This window comes from Sphaerodactylus townsendi, linkage group LG09 (genome assembly GCF_021028975.2).
Source record: "Sphaerodactylus townsendi isolate TG3544 linkage group LG09, MPM_Stown_v2.3, whole genome shotgun sequence".
Classification (NCBI taxonomy): domain Eukaryota; kingdom Metazoa; phylum Chordata; class Lepidosauria; order Squamata; family Sphaerodactylidae; genus Sphaerodactylus; species Sphaerodactylus townsendi.
Window position 1 is genome coordinate 53,217,459 of NC_059433.1, and position 18,753 is coordinate 53,236,211.

The following is an 18,753-nucleotide window of genomic DNA, read 5'->3' on the forward strand; positions in this document are numbered from 1 at the left end:
TTAAAGTAGAGAAGAAGAGTTTGGATTTATATCCCTCCTTTCTCTCCTGCAAGGAGACTCAAAGGAGCTTACAATCACCTTTCACTTGCCCCCTCACAACAAACACACTGTGAGAGAGGTGAGAGAGAGCTCCGAAGAGCTGTGACTAGCCTAAGGTCACCCAGCTGACATGTGCTTGAGTGCACAGGCTAATCTAGTTCCCCAGATAAGCCTCTACTGCTCAAGTGGCAGAGTGGAGAATCAAACCTGGTTCTCCAGATTAGAGTGCACCTGCTCTTAACCACTAGCACCAACATTGCAGAAGGACCTGAATTATTTGGGATACCTGACTATATCCGGGAATACTGAATATGAAATTCAGCTTATTTCGGTAAACAGATCATTTTACACCCAAATAAAGCCGAATCCGAATTTTACCAAATATTGCTCAAGCCCAATTTTCAACTTCTTTCAAAGTCAGTGATTTATATATCCTGTTTCCCGTTTTGCATCGTGAAGATATTGCTTCTCTAACTCAAAGTTTCATACTCCTGGACTTCCTTTTTTGTGTGCATAAGGGATCACCTACCTAAGAACAATAACCATCAACATATTAATTCTCAGGGTTACTTGAAGAGTCAGAAATCCAGACTAACTCAGATTACCCATCCTTGTTACCGTTTGCCTTTTTATTTCCAAAAATCAGCAGAGCCATTTTCCAAGCTACTTTGGAGCACATGGGATTTTCAAAAGTGGAATTTTTACATATGCAACGAAGGACTGATGTTTAGAAAAAAACTAACGTTTGGATTCAAATATAATTAAAGTATTCATGGCAGTCTAGATTTGGCCTTTATTAAACTTGGTGACTCTATTTTTCTTCAGTTGCTAATCTACCTTTCTAGCTTTACTCAGTCTTTGCCTCAGTCTTTACTCAGTCTGCCGCCTGAGCTGTGGAGGTTTATCTGGGGAATTCAGATTAGCCTGTGCAATCCCACACACGCCAGCTGGGTGACCTTGGGCTAGTCACAGCTCTAAGGAGCTCTCTCAGCCCCACCCACCTCACAGGGTGTTTGTTGTGAGGGGGGAAGGGCAAGGAGATTGTAAGCCCCTTTGAGTCTCCTGCAGGAGAGACCTTTGAGTCTCCTTCCACTCGAGTTACTGCCTATGTACTGTTTTCACTGCTCATATCTGGCCATCTGAGCGAACATTCTAAGCTGCATGAACATTCTAAGGGTGACAGTTACACACAGGCAGCGGCATGTCCTTCACCATGGAGCGCCAGGAAAAAGGTGTTTTACCTGGGCCAGGTGTGAAATTTTAGGTATGTGAACATCTAAAAACACTCTCACCTGGCTGACTATAGTGGCTGGGAATTTTCAGAGGAATTGGCCCAGCAGTTACTGAGTTATACTACCACTAACAAAAAGACTTGTATTTGTGATGAGGACAAGCCTATTTCATCCTTGGACTCATGCACTCTCTCCCCCTGTCACATATGAATTATGATCAAAGACTTTCTACACATCAATATCCACATTTTAATCCTGGTTTAGGATTCAGATTTGTAGGCGAAAAGCTCTAATCTGTTTTATTTAGTAATTTTTTAAACAAAACTTCAGTGTCTAAAACAGACAGACATAAAGTAGGCATTCATTTTTATCCAATTTGTATGGAGCTTATTATGTTAAATCACATTTTTTAAAAAAAAAACATTATCTTTTCAATATATCTTCCTAATAACAATTCTATTCTATTTATATTGCCTTCTGTTTTAGTTTAACTTGATGTAACTTTATTCTTAATTTTCAACTGTATAATTAAAAAAAAACTTTCCATTTTTCTTAAAATTCTGAAATTGATCTATTATGTATGAAGAATGTTAGTTTTGTCATAACCACGTATTCAGTTAATTTACTCATTAATTAATTCATTCATATGTGGATATTTCTCTGACTGCCATTTTGCTGCATATGTTACTCTTGCCACCATTACAATGCACTTAAATAATGCACTATATATTTTTGGAATATAATTTGGTACTATATTTAGTAGCATATTTATCTTAGACTTAAGTTTCAGTATCTTTTGCATTTAATCATGTATTTCTATACAATATTTCCTTGCTTTCTTGCATTTCCACCAGGTACAATAAAATGTTGTGTCTGTGTTCTAACATTTCCAACACTTCCCACTATAATCTTTGTTAGCATTTGCTGTATCTTTAGGTGTGGTATACCATCTGAGAAACACTTGATACCAATTTTCTCAATTTTTAGATTGTTCATCATATTCTAACAAATTATATACTCGTGTATAAGTTGACCCGCATATAAGTTGAGGCATCCAATTTTACCACAAAAAACTGGGAAAATTATTCACTCGCATATAAGTCGAGGGTGGAAAATGCAGCAGCTACTGGTAAATTTCAAAAATAAAAATAGATACCAATAAAATTACATTAATTGAGGCATCAGTGGGTTAAATATTTTTGAATATTTATTTCAAAGAAAAACAGTAAACTAGCTCTGTAAGTGGAAAAGAGGGTCACCAAAAACAATATGGTCTCAACAACAACTTTAAAAGTACAAAAACCTTAGCTCAACATAAGCATAAGCATAAGCATTTTATTGTCATTGTGCACGCACAACGAAATTTACAGCAGCATTCCTCGATGCACACAATTTCAGACTCATACATCATCCTCACTTTCCCCTTCCTCCACCCATCCCTACACAGCCCCAAATACATCAATATGAAGCAGCGGAGTTTAGCATAGCCACAGCTCTAGAGTAGAAGCTGTCTCTAAGCCTCTTTGTCCTAGTTCTGAGGGCCCTGTATCGTCTGCCAGATGGTAACAGTTTAAAGAGAGTGTGCTGGATGAGACGGGTCCCTCAGAATATTTTGGGCTTTATTTAGGCTTCGGGAATTATAGATTTCTTCCAAGGAGGGAAGAGGGCAGCCGATAATCCTTTGTGCAGTAGTGATCACCCTTTGGAGCGCCTTCCTATTCACCACTGTGCAACTGGAGAACCATACACAGATGCAGTAGGTTAAGACACTCTCTATAGCACAGCGGTAAAAGGACACCAGAAGTTTTCCATCTAGTTGTTGCTTCCTTAAAAGTCTCAGAAAGTACAGTCTTTGCTGGGCTTTCTTAACCACCGCGGCAGTCTGTACGCCCCAGGTCAAGTCCTCTTTAATCATAACGCCCAGAAATTTAAAACTAGCCACCCGCTCCACTTGATCTCCATTTATAGTCAAGGGCTGAATTTCTGAGCTATTCCTTCTATAGTCCACTATGAGCTCCTTTGTCTTGTTAGTGTTAAGAACCAGGTTATTTTCCCTGCACCATGAGAGCAGTCGGTCCACTTCATTCCGATAGGCAGACTCATCCCCAGGAACTAAGCTAAAACACAAGAGTTAAAAAACCTTCAAAACTGGATTTTTGGCCAGGGGAGGAATGTTTATGTTAGCAGTACCAAAATTTCAGAGTATCTTTAGGACACCCTCCTGATGATACCACCCAGGTTTGGTGAAGTTTGGTTCAGGGGGTCCAAAGTTATGGACCCTCAAAAGGGTAGCCCCATTTACTATTAGCTTCCATTGGAAACAATGGGGGATGGGAGCACCCACTTTGGGGATCCATAACTTTGGACCCCCTGGACCAAACTTCACAAAGCTGGGGTGGTATCAGTAGAAGACCGTTCTGATGATATCACCCAGGTTTGGTAAAGTTTGGTTCATGGGGGCCAAAGTTATGGACTCTCAAATGTGTAATTTTTTTTATAAGATAGGGTTTATTATTAGAGCCATATTAACTTATATTTATTGGATTTTAATTTATTATTGTGCTCTGTTATATGTTGTTCACCGCCCTGAGCCCTTCGGGGGAGGGCGGTCTATAAACCCAATAAATAATAATAATAATAATAACCTTCATCTCCTATTAGCTCTCATTGGAAATAATGGGGGATGGGGCACCCACTTTGGGGGTCCATAACTTTGGACCCCCTGAACCAAACTTTAGGAGAGCCTCTTGAAAAATCCCTGAAATTTTGGTGCTGCTAGCCTAAAAACTGTGCCCCCTGGTGGCCGACAAAGTAAAAACCCTAAAATATTTTTAAAAATACACCTAACTTGTGTATAAGTTGAGGGGGACTTTTTCAGCACAAAAAATGTGCTGAAAAAGTCGACTTATATGCGAGTATATATGGTAATAAATTTTCTTTGTAGTGTTAGCACAGAAAATGTCAACTGGAGATGTTTAGGTTGGCGGAATTATGCTACTTCTGCATCATAACCATATACTTTATCAAGGTCCTGTTCCCTGGCACTGCTTGCAACACCACTCCCCAGGGGCAGAGACACCCTTCCTTTGGCCTCAGATAGGGCTCCTTGAGGTGGGCAAGCTTTTGGGAACCATCCAAACAACTGATAAACCCTTCACCGGACCAAGGCTTCATGGGTCAGTCCTCTCCGAGCCATCCAGGCCCTCACCCTTTTTATACCCCTTCCCCAATCTTGGCTCCTCCCCTGGTCCAATTGCCTGGTTCTTCTGCCAGAGCCTTCAAGGGCTGCCCTCCCATCTTGTTTCCCTTTTCATTCCCCCTTTAGCATCTCAGGGGTAGCTCCAGCTGACTTGCCAGAGCTGTGAGCCAGGGGCTGGTGTAGTTCATCTGGGCCCATGGAGGGTCCCTAGTGACCTTGCCTGAGAACAGTGTGGATCTTCCTGCCCTCCCTTGGGAGGTTCAAAGCTTTCCCCAGCCTATTCCCATCCTCCCTTCTTGCCCCTGGCTGGCTCTTGCCCTCAGCTGGCTGACCTTCTGCTGGGGTTGGACAGTCTTCATGGCCCTCCCTCCAGCTATGAGCCAGCTGTTGCTGCAACTACCACCTCTATTGCAGCCTGCTCCAGCCCAGGCTATCTTCTCAAGGCCTGCTCTTCATGGAACTCTGCTGCTTGCCAGCCTCCAAGCCTGTGGAATGGCTGTTTCTGCAGCTGCCGCCTCTGCTGCAGCCTGCTCCATCCTGGGCCAACTCCTTGGTGCCCACCTGGCTCTTCATGGCTCACATCCCTTGCTGCTCCCCAAGCCTGTGGCTGCCAGGTGAGCATTCCCTCGAGAATCCCTCCCAAGGCTGCTGGGTTGGTCTGGGTCCAGGGTTGGAGTCTGGGAATGCAGTCCCTGGACATTCTTAACCAATCATCTCTCAAAATATGTCTTTCAACTTGAGTCTGAATTGTTCTTAATGACGTCTTATCCACAGATATTTATGTATCCCTTCTCAGTGTCCATTGTTTCCATTTTTAGATTCCTTAAATTTGATGGCACCCACATTTATTCAGCAGCTTGGTTTAAAATTTGAGACATCTAAACTCTCTCTTTCTCTTTCATCCTATAGTGTTTTAAATCATACTGTTAAGATTGAAAAAGCTCCAATTTATTGAAGCAGCTTATTCGGAATGTCACAACACATTTAAGGGTGATCAATGAGTTCCCATTTTTTCCCCAAATTGTGGCTCTGTGTGTGGGCGAGGAGGGAGGGAACTCACATCCATAAGAATAATCTGGGTTTACAATGGTGTCAAATTCTGGTTTCTTGCTCAGCTTCAAAATCTCCCTAGATGTTCTCCTAGTACCTGAACCCACTTCAGCACTCTTTAATCAGTCCTGTATATTTAGTCCTCCCTTATGGATGTTATTTTCAGCCTCCATTTGACTCATTCAAAAACTTGATGTATCAAGGGCTCAAATATTACCATCCTAGTGTGTGAATAGAAAGTGCCAGTGTTGGTATTATTTGCTGAATCAAATAGTAATAGAGTATTCCATTTCATAAATGGTGCATAATTTTCTGATTGGAGAAGGCAAAGTTTTTTTTAAAAAAATTAGCATGAAGTCATAACAGTTAACTAACAAGTGGGACAGTTGCATCTCAGACATTCTTGCATACCAAATACCACAGCCAATGCTTGTGGGACAAAGTGTAAAACATCTGGCTTGCTTTCTGAATATTGGTTGTAGAATCCATTCCGAATCCTTCCTATGGAAGGTTCTGTTTGACGTTACATATATGTATGAAACCCCAGCTCTCACTGGGAGGAAAAAGTTCACCTGAATATTCTAGAGCTATTCAAATGGATGGTTAATTCATATAATGTCTCACCCTGTCTTCCTTTAAGTCTCAGTTTTTTCCAGCCTGCACACACCTTTGGAATTGTGACACAGGGTGTTGGGAAAAAACACAAAATGACTACGTCAGGAGGTGGAGCTAACTACAAAATGTCAAGGAGTAAGGTTATGCAAAACTCCAATAATAATTGTTCAATGTTTTAGGCATATTGTTTAAAATATTCTCTTGTATAAACACAACTTACTGTCAGTCACGCAGTAAAGATCCTTATGCTGTGGTGGCAGCTACTGCTATAGCTCTGTGTGTGTGTGTGTGTGTGTGTGTGTGTGTGTGTGTGTGTGTGTGTGTGTGTGTGTGTGTGTGATTTTTTTTAATCTGTATGGCAAATCAGAAGCCCTCCTGGGGAAAAGTCATACCCGCCCCACTCACTTTGTAAAAAACACTTGGCTGGTACCTGAAAAGATGTCAGCACGTGCCATGTTGGGTCCACCTGCTCTAATTGATGCACTTTCCTAATAACTGTGATTACTGATGTTGCAATACAAGTTAACAATAACAAGATGATATAGAAAGTGTTTGTTAGAAACAGAAACGTGATAAAAGTTTAGCACTGATATTTCTGGTTAGCTGAAGGAGAAAGTCTAAAGGTATCTTTCATACTTGATTGAAAGTATCTTGTGTTTTTTTTTTAAAAAAAATCTGTTTTAATTTAAATATAGCTCCAGAAAGACCTGCCAAACTGAGTAGCATTTTATTTTCTATTCCTTTGTAGATCACCTGTTATCTATTTTGGAAAACTCCCTTTCTTCTCTTTCATGTTACCCATACATTTTCTTACCAAGTTTTGTGCATGTGGGCCTGAGAACAAAGAGAATGAAAGCCACGAAGAGAACTTTAACATTCCTTCTAATCTAATGTCCAAAAATCTTGGTTCCTATTGTATGAATTTATTTATCTTTTGTTCTCCAGCCTGACAAGAAAATGATCACAGCATGGTCACTGTTTCAGAACCGTGCCAATTTTCTCTTTTATACTGTGGACTTGATACAGAAATCTGTGGAGAATTCGGGGAAACATGCTGCGAGTCTGCATTCTTTGTCAACTGTGTTTCATTGTTCCATTCTCTTGCTTCTACCACCAGACTTTCTCCATTCAACAATAGAGCTGGTTGCATTGGAAAACTTTACTATAAAGCTGTACTGTATAGTACACAACATTCTTTTCCCCTCACCTGAAATACTGCAAACAGGAAATTAAATAAAATATCTAAAGGCATGCAGTATTTATAAGTTCAAAATAGCTCAATGAAATATGATTATTTTATCTTACAGGGAGGAGCAGAGCATAACATTCCAGTGGTGGTCTCCAAAATTTCCAAAGAGCAAAGAGGTAAGTAAGTATCTACTGCAGACTATCCAATTTATTCAAGTTCATGGCCACCTTTGTGGCCCTGATGAGAGCATAAAGGCATACATAAATTTTATAAATAAATAAATAACAACATCATCAATAACATTTTAGTTAGGATATTTTCATAGCTTCTCTATTAGAAAATGCCCCTAAATCTGAGTGTTTTGTATCTACATCGTGGTCAGCATGAATGGTTTAATGTCTAAATGTGTAGCACTTGCCAAATATCTGAATCCTTTCCTTGTACAGAGTTTAGTATATTCATTACAGGATCTAAAAATCCAGAGTCTACTAGGTGAGGCACAGGGCATGCCTGATCATTTTGCTCAACACAGAAAGCGAGTTCTTCACGAGAAGTTCCTGAGGTTCTGGTTATATCACTAGGGCTCAGTTTGCTTCCAGTGTGTTAGGATAAATACATCCTCCCCCCCCCCCCACCACCACATTTCCCTGTCATTGCACCAATACCTTCACAAGTAGATGTTGTAGGCTTTTTGGTACTCAGGAAAAAAGATTTGCTATTACTGATACACCTGTTGGACCCTGTTCTAATCATGTTGAGACTGTGTAGAAGGTTCAGACATTAGCAAACAAGAACAGGTCTCCTAGAAGTTCTCTTTAACTAGAATGGATGGGAGAATGCTGTAAAATCCAGGTCAGATGTACCTCATGACACCAGTCTGTGAACCACTGTAGGCTCAATCCTGACTCTGTGCATTAGGTATAAGAACTGGAAATCCAATAATAAAATTAGTTATGCTTGATATTTTTATAATTTCGATCCTGGATATATACTGGAAACTAAAGGGTTGTAAATTTGCTCAGTGGAAAATTTTGAAATATAACTTTTTATTTACAGCGGAACTCTCAGGCTTGCTGTTCATAGGAGATGCAATTCTGCAGGTAAGTCATCAGTGAGTTCGCACTCTGATGTTCTCTCTGATCCTTGCCCAGACTAGCTCTTTGGTACAGCTTGGAGTTACGGAGGAAGAATTGGGAGCTGAGATGACTAGAGCGAGTTTGGTAGAAAACTCATGACAAATCTGCAAGACTATCTTATAGTATATTTATGGAAGCCTATAAGATGGCAATGAAGACTGCTCAGAATGCATTCTATTCAGTCTCCATTGTGTCTGCAAGTTCATGACCAGCTCAGTTTAGGAAAATTAGGTATTTAATTACTTTCCCTTAAGAGTCCGCAAATAATAGGGATCTGGCCCGTAGCTGTGAGCCATTCGTGAGATAAAATCTTGTCACTCTGCCATGACCTTCCTGCCAATTTTGATACAGTTAAAGAATTGAAGGCCCCTTGGCCATCTTCCGGTCCAATTTTAGACCAATTCATCTGTACTTCCCAGGCTGATGTTGATAGGTTCATGGCAGCTGCAAAGCCTACTACCTCCCCCTTGGACCAACGTCTGTGGTGGCTGGTAAAAGTAATTGGTGACAGCATGTGGGCTGCCCTGAGAGATATTATAAATTTTGTCCCTGAGTTCAGGGTTCTTTCCGGCAAGGAGGTGGTGACATGTCCACTCTTGAAAAGACCATCATTAAATCCTTTGGATCTAGGCAACTATTGTCCAGTCTTGCATTTGGAGCAGTGGCAGGGCAGTTCCATTTATTTCTGAATGATTCATAGACATTGGATTAATTCAGTCCAGTTTCCAGCCAGGTCATGGGATGGAGACAGCTTTGGTTGTTCTTACAGGCTGTCTCCAGAGGCAGGTCAGCACTGATCATTCTTCTCAATCTAACAGTGACATTTGACCTGGTCAGTTATGATCTTTTGACCCACCACCTTGCAAATACCAGTAGGAGTATATATTCAGACAGAAGCCTTTATTGGCATTATAAATTACAATATAAGGGGTATAACCTTACATTTGCTAGTCACCTTTCTCCGGGGTCAGGGACATAGGATAGCATTGGAGAAAAGGACCTAATCGTGCCACTTGTTGGGATTCCTTAAGGAGTAATCTTTTCCCCAATATTATTTAACAACAATAAGTTGGGCCAACTTTGATGACACCCAGTTGAATCTGTTGATGAGTGGTTGGCCAAGTGTCACCCTGGGAAAACTGACCAGTTGTTGGAGGCTGTGATGAAATGGATGAGGCTCACCTGGGTTAAGTTAAATTCAATAAAGACAGGGGTCCTACAGCTGGACTGAGGAAATACAGGAATGGGATGTTAGCTCCTGGCTCTTGACAGTGTACAATTGACACCTAAGAGCCTGGGTGTGATCCTAGATGCCTGCTTTTTGATGGAGACCCAGGTCACAAATGTGGCCAGACTAGCATTTTTCTACCTTCCCCAGGTCAACAACTGGTGCCCTATCTGTCTCGCCCTGACCTTGCTACATTGATACATACACTGGTCACCTCCAGATTGAATTATTGTAACTAACTTCACACAGGACTGCCCTTGGGTCTGATCTACATGCACCAGCTGATTCAGAATGCACCTGTACAGGTCCTTGCAAGGACAACAAGAAGGGCCTACATTCGACTGGTGCTCTATCAGCTGTATTGATTCCAGGTGGTGTGCCAAATACAGTTCAAGGTTTTAGTTTTAACATTTAAAGCCCTTAATGGTCTAGGACCAGCATACCTGTGTGACTTCCTCACCCAACATATCCCCCAGTGAGCATTGCACTCTGTCAATAGCAACTTGCTTATGATCCCTGGCCCGAAAAATATCTGGCTTTCCTCACCTAGGGCCAGGGCTTTTTAAGTGAGACCAGTTCTGCAGGGCCTATAAAACAGAGCTGCCAGGCCTATAGCTGAGAGCAGCAATGAGGTTGTGTCCTCTGACTGGCCTTCCTTCCCCCTCTATGACCCCCCTCATACTTATCCATGTGACTGGGGTTATATGTTAGTTATGGACCTGGGTGTCTGTTTTGAAATTGTTCTACCTTAAGGTTGGCTTAAGGATTTTATATTTGTAATTCTACTGTTAGCTGAACTTTTAATCTATTTGTAATTTTATCATATGTTGGAAGCTGTTCTGAGCCTACTGTGATAGGGAGAGTGGGGTAAATCAAACAAATACAGAAAAAATTGCATTCAAATTATTATTTTGTCTTCTCTAACAGATAAATGGAATTAATGTAAGAAAATGCAGACATGAAGAAGTGGTGAGCTTATAATCCTTTTTCGAAACCATTATGTTTATGCTGTAAATAGACACTGCTGTGCTCCTATTGGAATGTTTACTGATCTACTTTGTTAATAGATCAGTCTTTTTCTAAGTTTGTCAAAGAATCCAACCTTTTGATATTATGTTATTTTATGAAATTGTTTAACTCACCACAATAATTCCCGAGTATTATTTATTTTATTTATATATATTTAGGAAATCAATATGATGCTTTTTCAGATGTGTTTTGGGTAACTCACACAGTAAAATAATATAATTAATGTAAAACAGCATAACATTAATAGTAAACAAACTTTAAAACCGAGATGGTAAAAATAGGATAAAGCAGCCAACAGCCTGAATGATTTTCATAAGCAGTCCTCAGGCTAAAAGCAGCTAGTGATCCATGGGAGAGCTTGTTCTGCCCATGGATGTGTAATGATTTTACTTCATGACAGGAACACAATTTACCTCATCCCCGAGACTAACCACATGCAGTGTAAGATGGTGTTGTAGGTTCTCTTCTTTTTATTTTCAATCAAGTTCTGACCTTTCTCAAATTAAAGAAATGTGTGTGAAAGGTTGTTTAAGCAAGGACCCACTTTGCTTACAAAGGTAACATGAACCAAGGCAAGTTCTCTTATCTTCTGTCTGCATTTCTTCACCGGAAAAAGCTTTGACCCTTATCTAATATCCATATGTTAAATGGAACTGCTGTATAAGAACAAGCTGTAGTTTGCATTTCTTTAGTGATTGTGAGCTTTCCCCAAATATGCTAATTGATAATGGTAGGATAGTATAATCTGCATATTCATTGTTATATAATTAGTGTCATGTAAGGCTTTTCAACACTCTTATAGTGCTTTTAAACTCTGCCTTGTATTTGCGTAGGATGAAAACACTCAGCCCAGTCCTATACAATGTCTTTACTTGCTGGCAAGGGCTATTTCTGAATTTTCAACTTATATTTAATAATATCACAGAGATATGACAGTCTTTCATACAGAAAACTAGTCCTAGTCCGTTTCAAGAGAGCAAGTAACTATGTCATCCAAGTATTCCTTGTCATGAAACATTGACATAAGTTTGATAGTCACAGACTGATTTGATAGTAATCAAGGATGTTTGTTTTAGTGAAATAGTAGAAAATAGTATTTTAAAAAGAAAACTACAGACTGCTTAGATAAATGCATTTTTCACTGTTAGGTTAAATTTTAGATTACCTAGCTGGGCCCAAACTTACATATTTTCAAAGGCTCTTTATTCATGGTATGACAAAGGCTCCAAGATAGCTCTGAACAGATGGCTTCTTTGGTTCTTCAGGACTTACAGTGGACAACCTGTCTCCTATGGAGAAGTCAGGTAGAATCCAGTCTTAACAAAAGCATGTGCTAACTGACCAACCTCTCATCTTTTTTAAACCTAAATTGCCCCTTACATTAGCAACAAGATTATCAGTGCAACCTTAAATGATTGTACTCTTATAAGCCCCTCTCCTTCAACTCTCAGAAGACAGTCCCTGTTTAGGATTTCACTGTATACCTTCTAAGTTCATGGGCTGGTTACATGGGGGGTACATTTAGCCACCCCCCTCGCCCCTGCAGGACAGGAAGAGGAAGTGGGCTGGGGACTGGTGAGTGAATACATGGGGGAACTGAGGCCAGTAGTGTGACTGTGTAAGAAGCAACCCCTGCCACTTGCCACTGCCCTCCTGCCTTTCCCATCACTTGTCTACAGCTCACTCGGTGCTTCCCGGTGCTTGCCACTGCTGTCCCTCCCACCCTGCCATCAAGGGATTTGCACACCATGTAACTGATTATTAGAATTTTTGTGTATTAATGCATTTTGTATGTCCGATAGTTCCTTTGTGTATAACACCTTTGTATACTCTGTTACACTTATGTTTTTCTATAGCACCTAGCTTTGTGTGAGTGTACATATTTATTTGTTCTTTCCTGAGATTAAAGTTTACCATTTGGTCCCATTGGTTCCTGTTTGGGTTCAATGTGTTTTGTTTATATGGTTTGTGCTTGCACTTGGACCTCTACATTTTATGTTCATTTTGTTGCGGCAAGATGCCATCAGCTGGTTATTTGGATCTGTTTTACTGTTGGGTCAAAACGTTTGGATTCTTTTTGCAGTTGGAGCACTTGGATGCATCCTGTCATGGGAGAAGTTGTTAGAATCCACTCTGTTACTGGGAGATTAGCCACCTGGGTGGGTGGCATGACTAATGTCAGGTATCAGTGGGCTGAGATGTTAATGTTCTGGACCATGCATTTGACTAGCTCTCCCTGAAGAAGTCTGCATTGTAAAGGTGGTCTGAGACAGCTGGTTATGTCCTGAAAACCATAGTCAATCCCAAAGCATTGATTGAGCCCTGGAGAGGAACAAAAAGGGTTCCTGATTCTGGTCACTGTGTTGGGAAGCAAGTGTGGAGGGGGGATGTCTGAATAACAGATATCCCAATGGGGGGATGTCTTGGAGTATCAGTATTGTCTTGTGCTGGATGAAAAAAATCTTATTTTTCTCCAGAAAATCTTCAAACATTAATGGAAAGAAGGAATCTAATTCCTTTGTGCTTTCTTTTTCCTGTCTTTTTTTAACAAGCCCAAATTCATTTCTAATGAAATGTGTAGTTATTAGACTCCTCTCCCTATTTTATGTGTGAGTTAGTAACTGGCCCAAGATCACCTAGTAAGCATCCTAGTAGAATCAGAGTTTAAGCCAAACTGATTGTCACACAGAAGCAATAACTTGAAAGTGTCAAATTCCTGTTGCTTTTAGGAAAGCAGTAATTTGAACATGTGTTAGTGAATCTCAGGACCAGCAGTGGCGTAGTGGTTAAGAGCAGATGTACTCTAATCTGGAGGAACTGGATTTGATTCCCCACTCTGCTGCCTGAACCGTGGAGGCTTATCTGGTGAATTCAGATTAGCCTGTACACTCCAATACATGCCAGCTAGGTGACCTTGGGCTCGTCACAGTTCTTCTGGACTTTCTCAGCCCCACCTACCTTACAGGGTATTTGTTGTGAGAGGGGAAGGAAAAGGAGTTTGTAAGCCCCTTTGAGTCTCCTTGCAGGAGAGAAAGGGGGATACAAATCCAGCTCTTCTTCTTCTTCTTCTTCTTCTTCTTCTTCTTCTTCTTCTTCTTCTTCTTCTTCTTCTTCTTCTTCTTCTTCTTCTTCTTCTTCTTCTTCTTCTTCTTCTTCTTCTTCTTCATCATCATCATCATCTTTTTCTTTTTCTTCTTCTGTCAAGATAAGATTAATCTTTTATACTTGAGTTTGTGCCTTAGTGCAGAACTGACTAGCTCTCACTTGGCATGGGAGATGAGAAAAGCCTGAGAGAATTTCAGTGGCTTCCTTCTGAGCAACTGTGAAGTGGGATAATCTATTAAGAGATGCCTAAATATTATTGGCAGGTTTGGAAAGTATGGTCAGTCATGACCCACGCAGTTAGTGACGGAAGTTAGATATGTCAGCTGTCGGAATTTGTCTGCCAGGGACTGAGAAGCATAAATTCTGTGCTTCGAGTCCAAGATACAAGTTAAGGTCTCATGTCAATACAATATCTGACCAGATCCTCAAAAAGCTCTGAAAAGGCGGAAAAGGTAACACTTGGCCCCTTCTGCATGGGCCAGTAAACCCGGGGCTTGGGATGGGAAAAAACCCATTCTGGGAGGGAACTTTACATGGCTCCCTCCCCTAAAGCAAGGCTGCCCCATGTTATCTCCCCTGAAATAGGTTATTCAAGAATCACGCTATCTGCAATTCTTTTGTTTTAACATGGGTTGCAGCTGCTCGTGAGCGAATGGCTGGCTGGGAAGCACTTTCATTGGCCACACTTCCCTTTGTTTGTAGAGGTCCCACCTCTCAGCTGAGTAGCCATGCAGGGTTAACAGGGACATCAGCATGGCTGTGGGGGTCCATGCCTGCCTGCCTGTGTAGCTATGCAGTGGAGGGAAGTAAGTAACGCAAAAAAAGTGCCTCCATGCGAAGGCACAATGGCAACCTGCTTCTGTGGGCTCTGTTAGCTACCTGCACAGAGGCATGCAAATGTGCTGATGGGACAGCAGGTTGCTTTATGCCGACTGCAGCCCGCTGTACTTTTGCTGTGCGGAAGCGGCCCTTGTTTTGTCAGTTTGCAGATCCTTATGTGCCTTCTATTATTAGTAGTAGATGTTCTGCAGGTGCAGCTAGTATTCATTTACCAGATAGGCAGCATGCTTTGAAGAGTGAAGCAACAAAGAAGTCAAAAATATGATACACTTGGGACTGACTTCTCATAGAGCCATTTGTTTTTGTAGGTAGCTCCTTGCTTCAGCAGATGTGTAAGTTAACAGAAAATAGCAGGTTTTTTCTCCCCTACAACTCTCTTTTCTTGTAAGATGCTGCATTCTGGATAAAGGATACTTGCTTTAGCACAGGAAGGTTTCTTACATAGCAGAAAAGAGTCATAGGAGCTAGCCCTCAGTAGCTATCCCTGCAATGACCAGCTTCTCAGTCACACATTTAATGCATCAAAATAGATTGTGGCAATTTAAATGGCTCTGTGACCAGCAAGGTTCTTTTTCAAACCTGACCATGAAAGCATTTATTACATTAGTTTTAGCTCAGTTAGGTATTTCTAAGTTATTTTATCATGACCATAATTCTTACTGTTGGGAGTTTGGTGTCTTGTTATATCTGTGGAGGTCTGATTCTTTTTACTACCTCTGCCTTTCAGTTGTGTACTACCTGCCTACAACCTTGTAAATAACATCAATTTTGATATTTTCTGTGATCAAGAATGTCCCACTTTGAGAAAGGTATGCTCAGCAAAGCCTGCATCTCATGCTATGTCAAATTACTATGAAACATGTAGCTGTCTTTGTGAGAGCAGCACAGGGACAGCCAGATCATTTTTTGATGGACTGGCTGCTACCCTAGTGAAAATGGATCTGACAAAATGAATGAAGTGACTGAATGAGCTTAGAAGAGTAGAAATACCATTGCTTTTAAATGATAAATTGTTAAAATTGTTATTTTGTAATGTGAGGGGGAAAGAGCACTGTTTCCTTCTATCCATAAGACTAGGGAAGCCCACATGCACACATTCTTAATCTTTAACATACAAATGACCAGTGCTGTAAACTGCTTGTTACTCCTTCAAATAAACTAGTAGAATTGCAAATTTCCCAAGAGTTATGATAAAATAATTGTGAATACAATTCATAAAACTGGAGTTCGAACATATGAAGCCACTTTGTATTGAATCAGGGCATCAGTCCCTCAAAAGCAGTATTGTCTTCTCAGTTTGGCAGCATCTCTTTCATATCACCTCCTACCGGAGCCTTTTCAATTGGAGATGTTGGGGATAGAACCAGGGACCATCTGCATGCCAAGCAGATGCTCCAGCAGTGAGCCACAGCCCTTCCTCTATTTTCCTACCTTTTTTTACCAGTGCAACCCAATTCTGTTTCAGGGGGTCAGGCAGAGGTGGAGCTACCAGGGGCTGGGGGGCGCATTGCACCGGGTGCACATCAGGAGTGTGGTGGAAAATCCCCCCACGGCATCCCCCCCACCCTCAACACTTACTGTAGTTCAGTCTGAAAGTGCAGGCTGGAAAAGCAGCCTGTTCATCTGAGGCTGAAAATGGCCTGGTGGGAACTACACTTGCCAGGCCCTTTCGAGCCCCAAGGTATCCTGGGAAATGTAGTTCTCACAGGGCCATTTTCAGCCTCAAGTGAACAGGGCGCTTTTCTCAGCCTGCACTTTCAGGCTGAACTAAGGTAAGAGTGTGGGGGGGGGGCACTGCAGGGGGGATACAGAGTGCGCACCAGGCACAGTATGACCCAGCTACGCCTCTGGGTCAGGGACCCTGACATGCAGCAGGAAGTTAAAGTGGAGGTCAGAAAAAGCGGGGAATTTTTAAAAAATGCCTTCCGCCATCAGCAGAAGTACCATTCTACCAGTTTAAATGCATTATGCTGGCAAGACAGATCCTTAGAGACTTAGAATAGGCTTCTATGACTGTAGGTGAAAAGACCTTGGCCAATCCTGTCCTGTTCTACTTCAGTCTTTTTAGCTTGACTAGGATAAGCAATCAAACTACTAAAGAACGTGAGCAGATTTTCTGTTGGTGGGGTCATGGCTCCAACAGCTGTAGAAATAGAGGTTACTATAGTGTAAATTCAATCACACAAACCTATATTGCATGGACTCCCCTCCCCCCCTCAGTTCTCAGTATTGAGATTGCCTTTTTTCACTCTGTTTTATTTGTATATGTTATGCTTGCAGGCAGTTGCACAGAATTTTGTTGACACAGGCCTAACTTTTGCTTGAGTTTGAATTGAATAGACTAGAGTATATTCGATGCTGGGGATCCACTGCCCATAATTTATCCTGAAAAAGCTGCAAGGGGAAAGGAGAAGGAAAGGCTAACCCTTATGAGCTACATCCTTGATAGAAATTGTCTTTTCTGACTCCATTGGCTTGGTGTGTGGGTGTGTGGTGAAACAGGTATAGTACAGGTAGTTGAGTGTATGTGTACATTGGTAGGTGAGTGAGATACATGATTTAAGGTCAGCTTAAAATCCCCGTGCAGTGATGTTTGTGGGCAATACAGCATGTGGTATTAAAGAGGCAGAAAATTACTGCGAATAATTTTAAGGATACTGGAAGAAAGGAAAAGTATAGGAATATTTTAGCACTGGAAAAATTGGCAAGGTTTTATTTTAGCAGGAGAAATTAGAGCCCACTTTGTCAGTGCATGTAGTAGAAGGAAAGGAGTCTGAATTTCAAATTACGGGTCTGTTTTTCTTAGTCATTTATTTTAAACATTTGGGCAATAAGCAAGAGAAAAATGGGTGGAAATGTGTTTATGTTACATGTACTGTTTTAATTTAATCTTCAGGTTCAAGTTCTTCGGAATGCTGGAGAAGAGGTGACCTTAACTGTCTCCTTTCTCAAAAGAGCTCCTGGTTTTCTAAAACTGCCCCTCAATGAGGACTGTGCATGTAAGCATTAATAATTATTTCAAATAACTAAGTAGTCATCGTTTATAGGCTGATTCATATTGTTTTTTTCAAGTCTGTTTCTGTATGTGCAAGCAAAGTTTGCAGACTGAATTGATGTCATGACAAATTGGCAGTGTGAACAGGTACTTGTCAATCTGTTTATGTCATTACATATATGTGTGTATAATTTGGTTGAATTAAAAGTGAAAGTGAAAAAGTGATCCCATCAATGAGCCATAACTGTATTTTTTTCTGAATCTGCGGAGTCACAGCTATTAGCAATAGCTTTTTTCACAGACATCATCATTGTCTTAGTATGATACTTTCCCTAGCTCCAACCCTATATTAGCATTCTTTTAATCTTGGTTTTAGAAATTATGCTGTTTTTTCAAGTGATTATACCTTGTTCTATTCATTATTTGACTTGGTAACCATTTGCAACCGTTTTAGATCTTATCTGGAGTACTTGCACATCATTTCTTAGTCAACAAAAATGGTACAGAGGTCCAGAAGAGTTGGAATTTTTCCTTATTTGATAATAAAGGATGAAGATATACACTTTGAGCTATCTTCAGTTTAATTGGTAGTCAAATACTATAGCAGGTAGATCTTAAGTGGAAAATTAATACACTCTGTGGTGATCAGTCTTTTGTTTTAGCTCAACCATATGAGATTATTTATCTCAGTGGAACATGAGAAAATTGTGGAAGCATCTATGTCCCACATAGAATTTTAATAAATTTTGGATGTTGGTACGGAGTTCCACTAGCTAAACTATGGCCCACTCCACACTGGCCAATAAAGCCAGGTTGGGGGGCAGTATAAACACCATTTTGGGCAGGAACTTTGCATGGTTTCCGCCTTGAACATGACTCTAAACTGGCCCCAACCTGCGCCATTGGCCTCAGAGTGGATTATATGAGAATCGTTCAATGAGCGATTTTTTTGTTTTACTGTGGAGCAAAGCTGGGGCCAAGTGAACGGCTGCGGCTGTCAGCCACTTTAAACAGATGAATTGCTCATTGAGCGATTCTCATACAACCCCCCCGGCTCCCATTCGCAGAGCCATTGGGGAAAAAGAGGCTGGCCCAT

At 41.0% G+C, this 18,753-nt stretch overlaps 1 protein-coding gene across 5 annotated transcripts in view; it reads left to right on the top strand.

Annotated features, from left to right (window-relative positions):
- Positions 1-18,753, top strand: part of SNTG1 (syntrophin gamma 1) — a 319,036-nt gene that overhangs the window by 209,511 nt on the left and 90,772 nt on the right. For 4 of the 5 annotated variants that reach the window (XM_048507572.1, XM_048507577.1, XM_048507576.1 and 1 more), the window contains 4 exons: positions 7,443-7,500; positions 8,381-8,424; positions 10,616-10,657; positions 17,559-17,661. In XM_048507572.1, coding sequence (XP_048363529.1) covers positions 7,443-7,500; positions 8,381-8,424; positions 10,616-10,657; positions 17,559-17,661 — 247 coding nt within the window. The remainder of the gene's footprint in view (positions 1-7,442; positions 7,501-8,380; positions 8,425-10,615; positions 10,658-17,558; positions 17,662-18,753) is intronic. The other variant, XM_048507574.1, reaches the window with a different exon arrangement.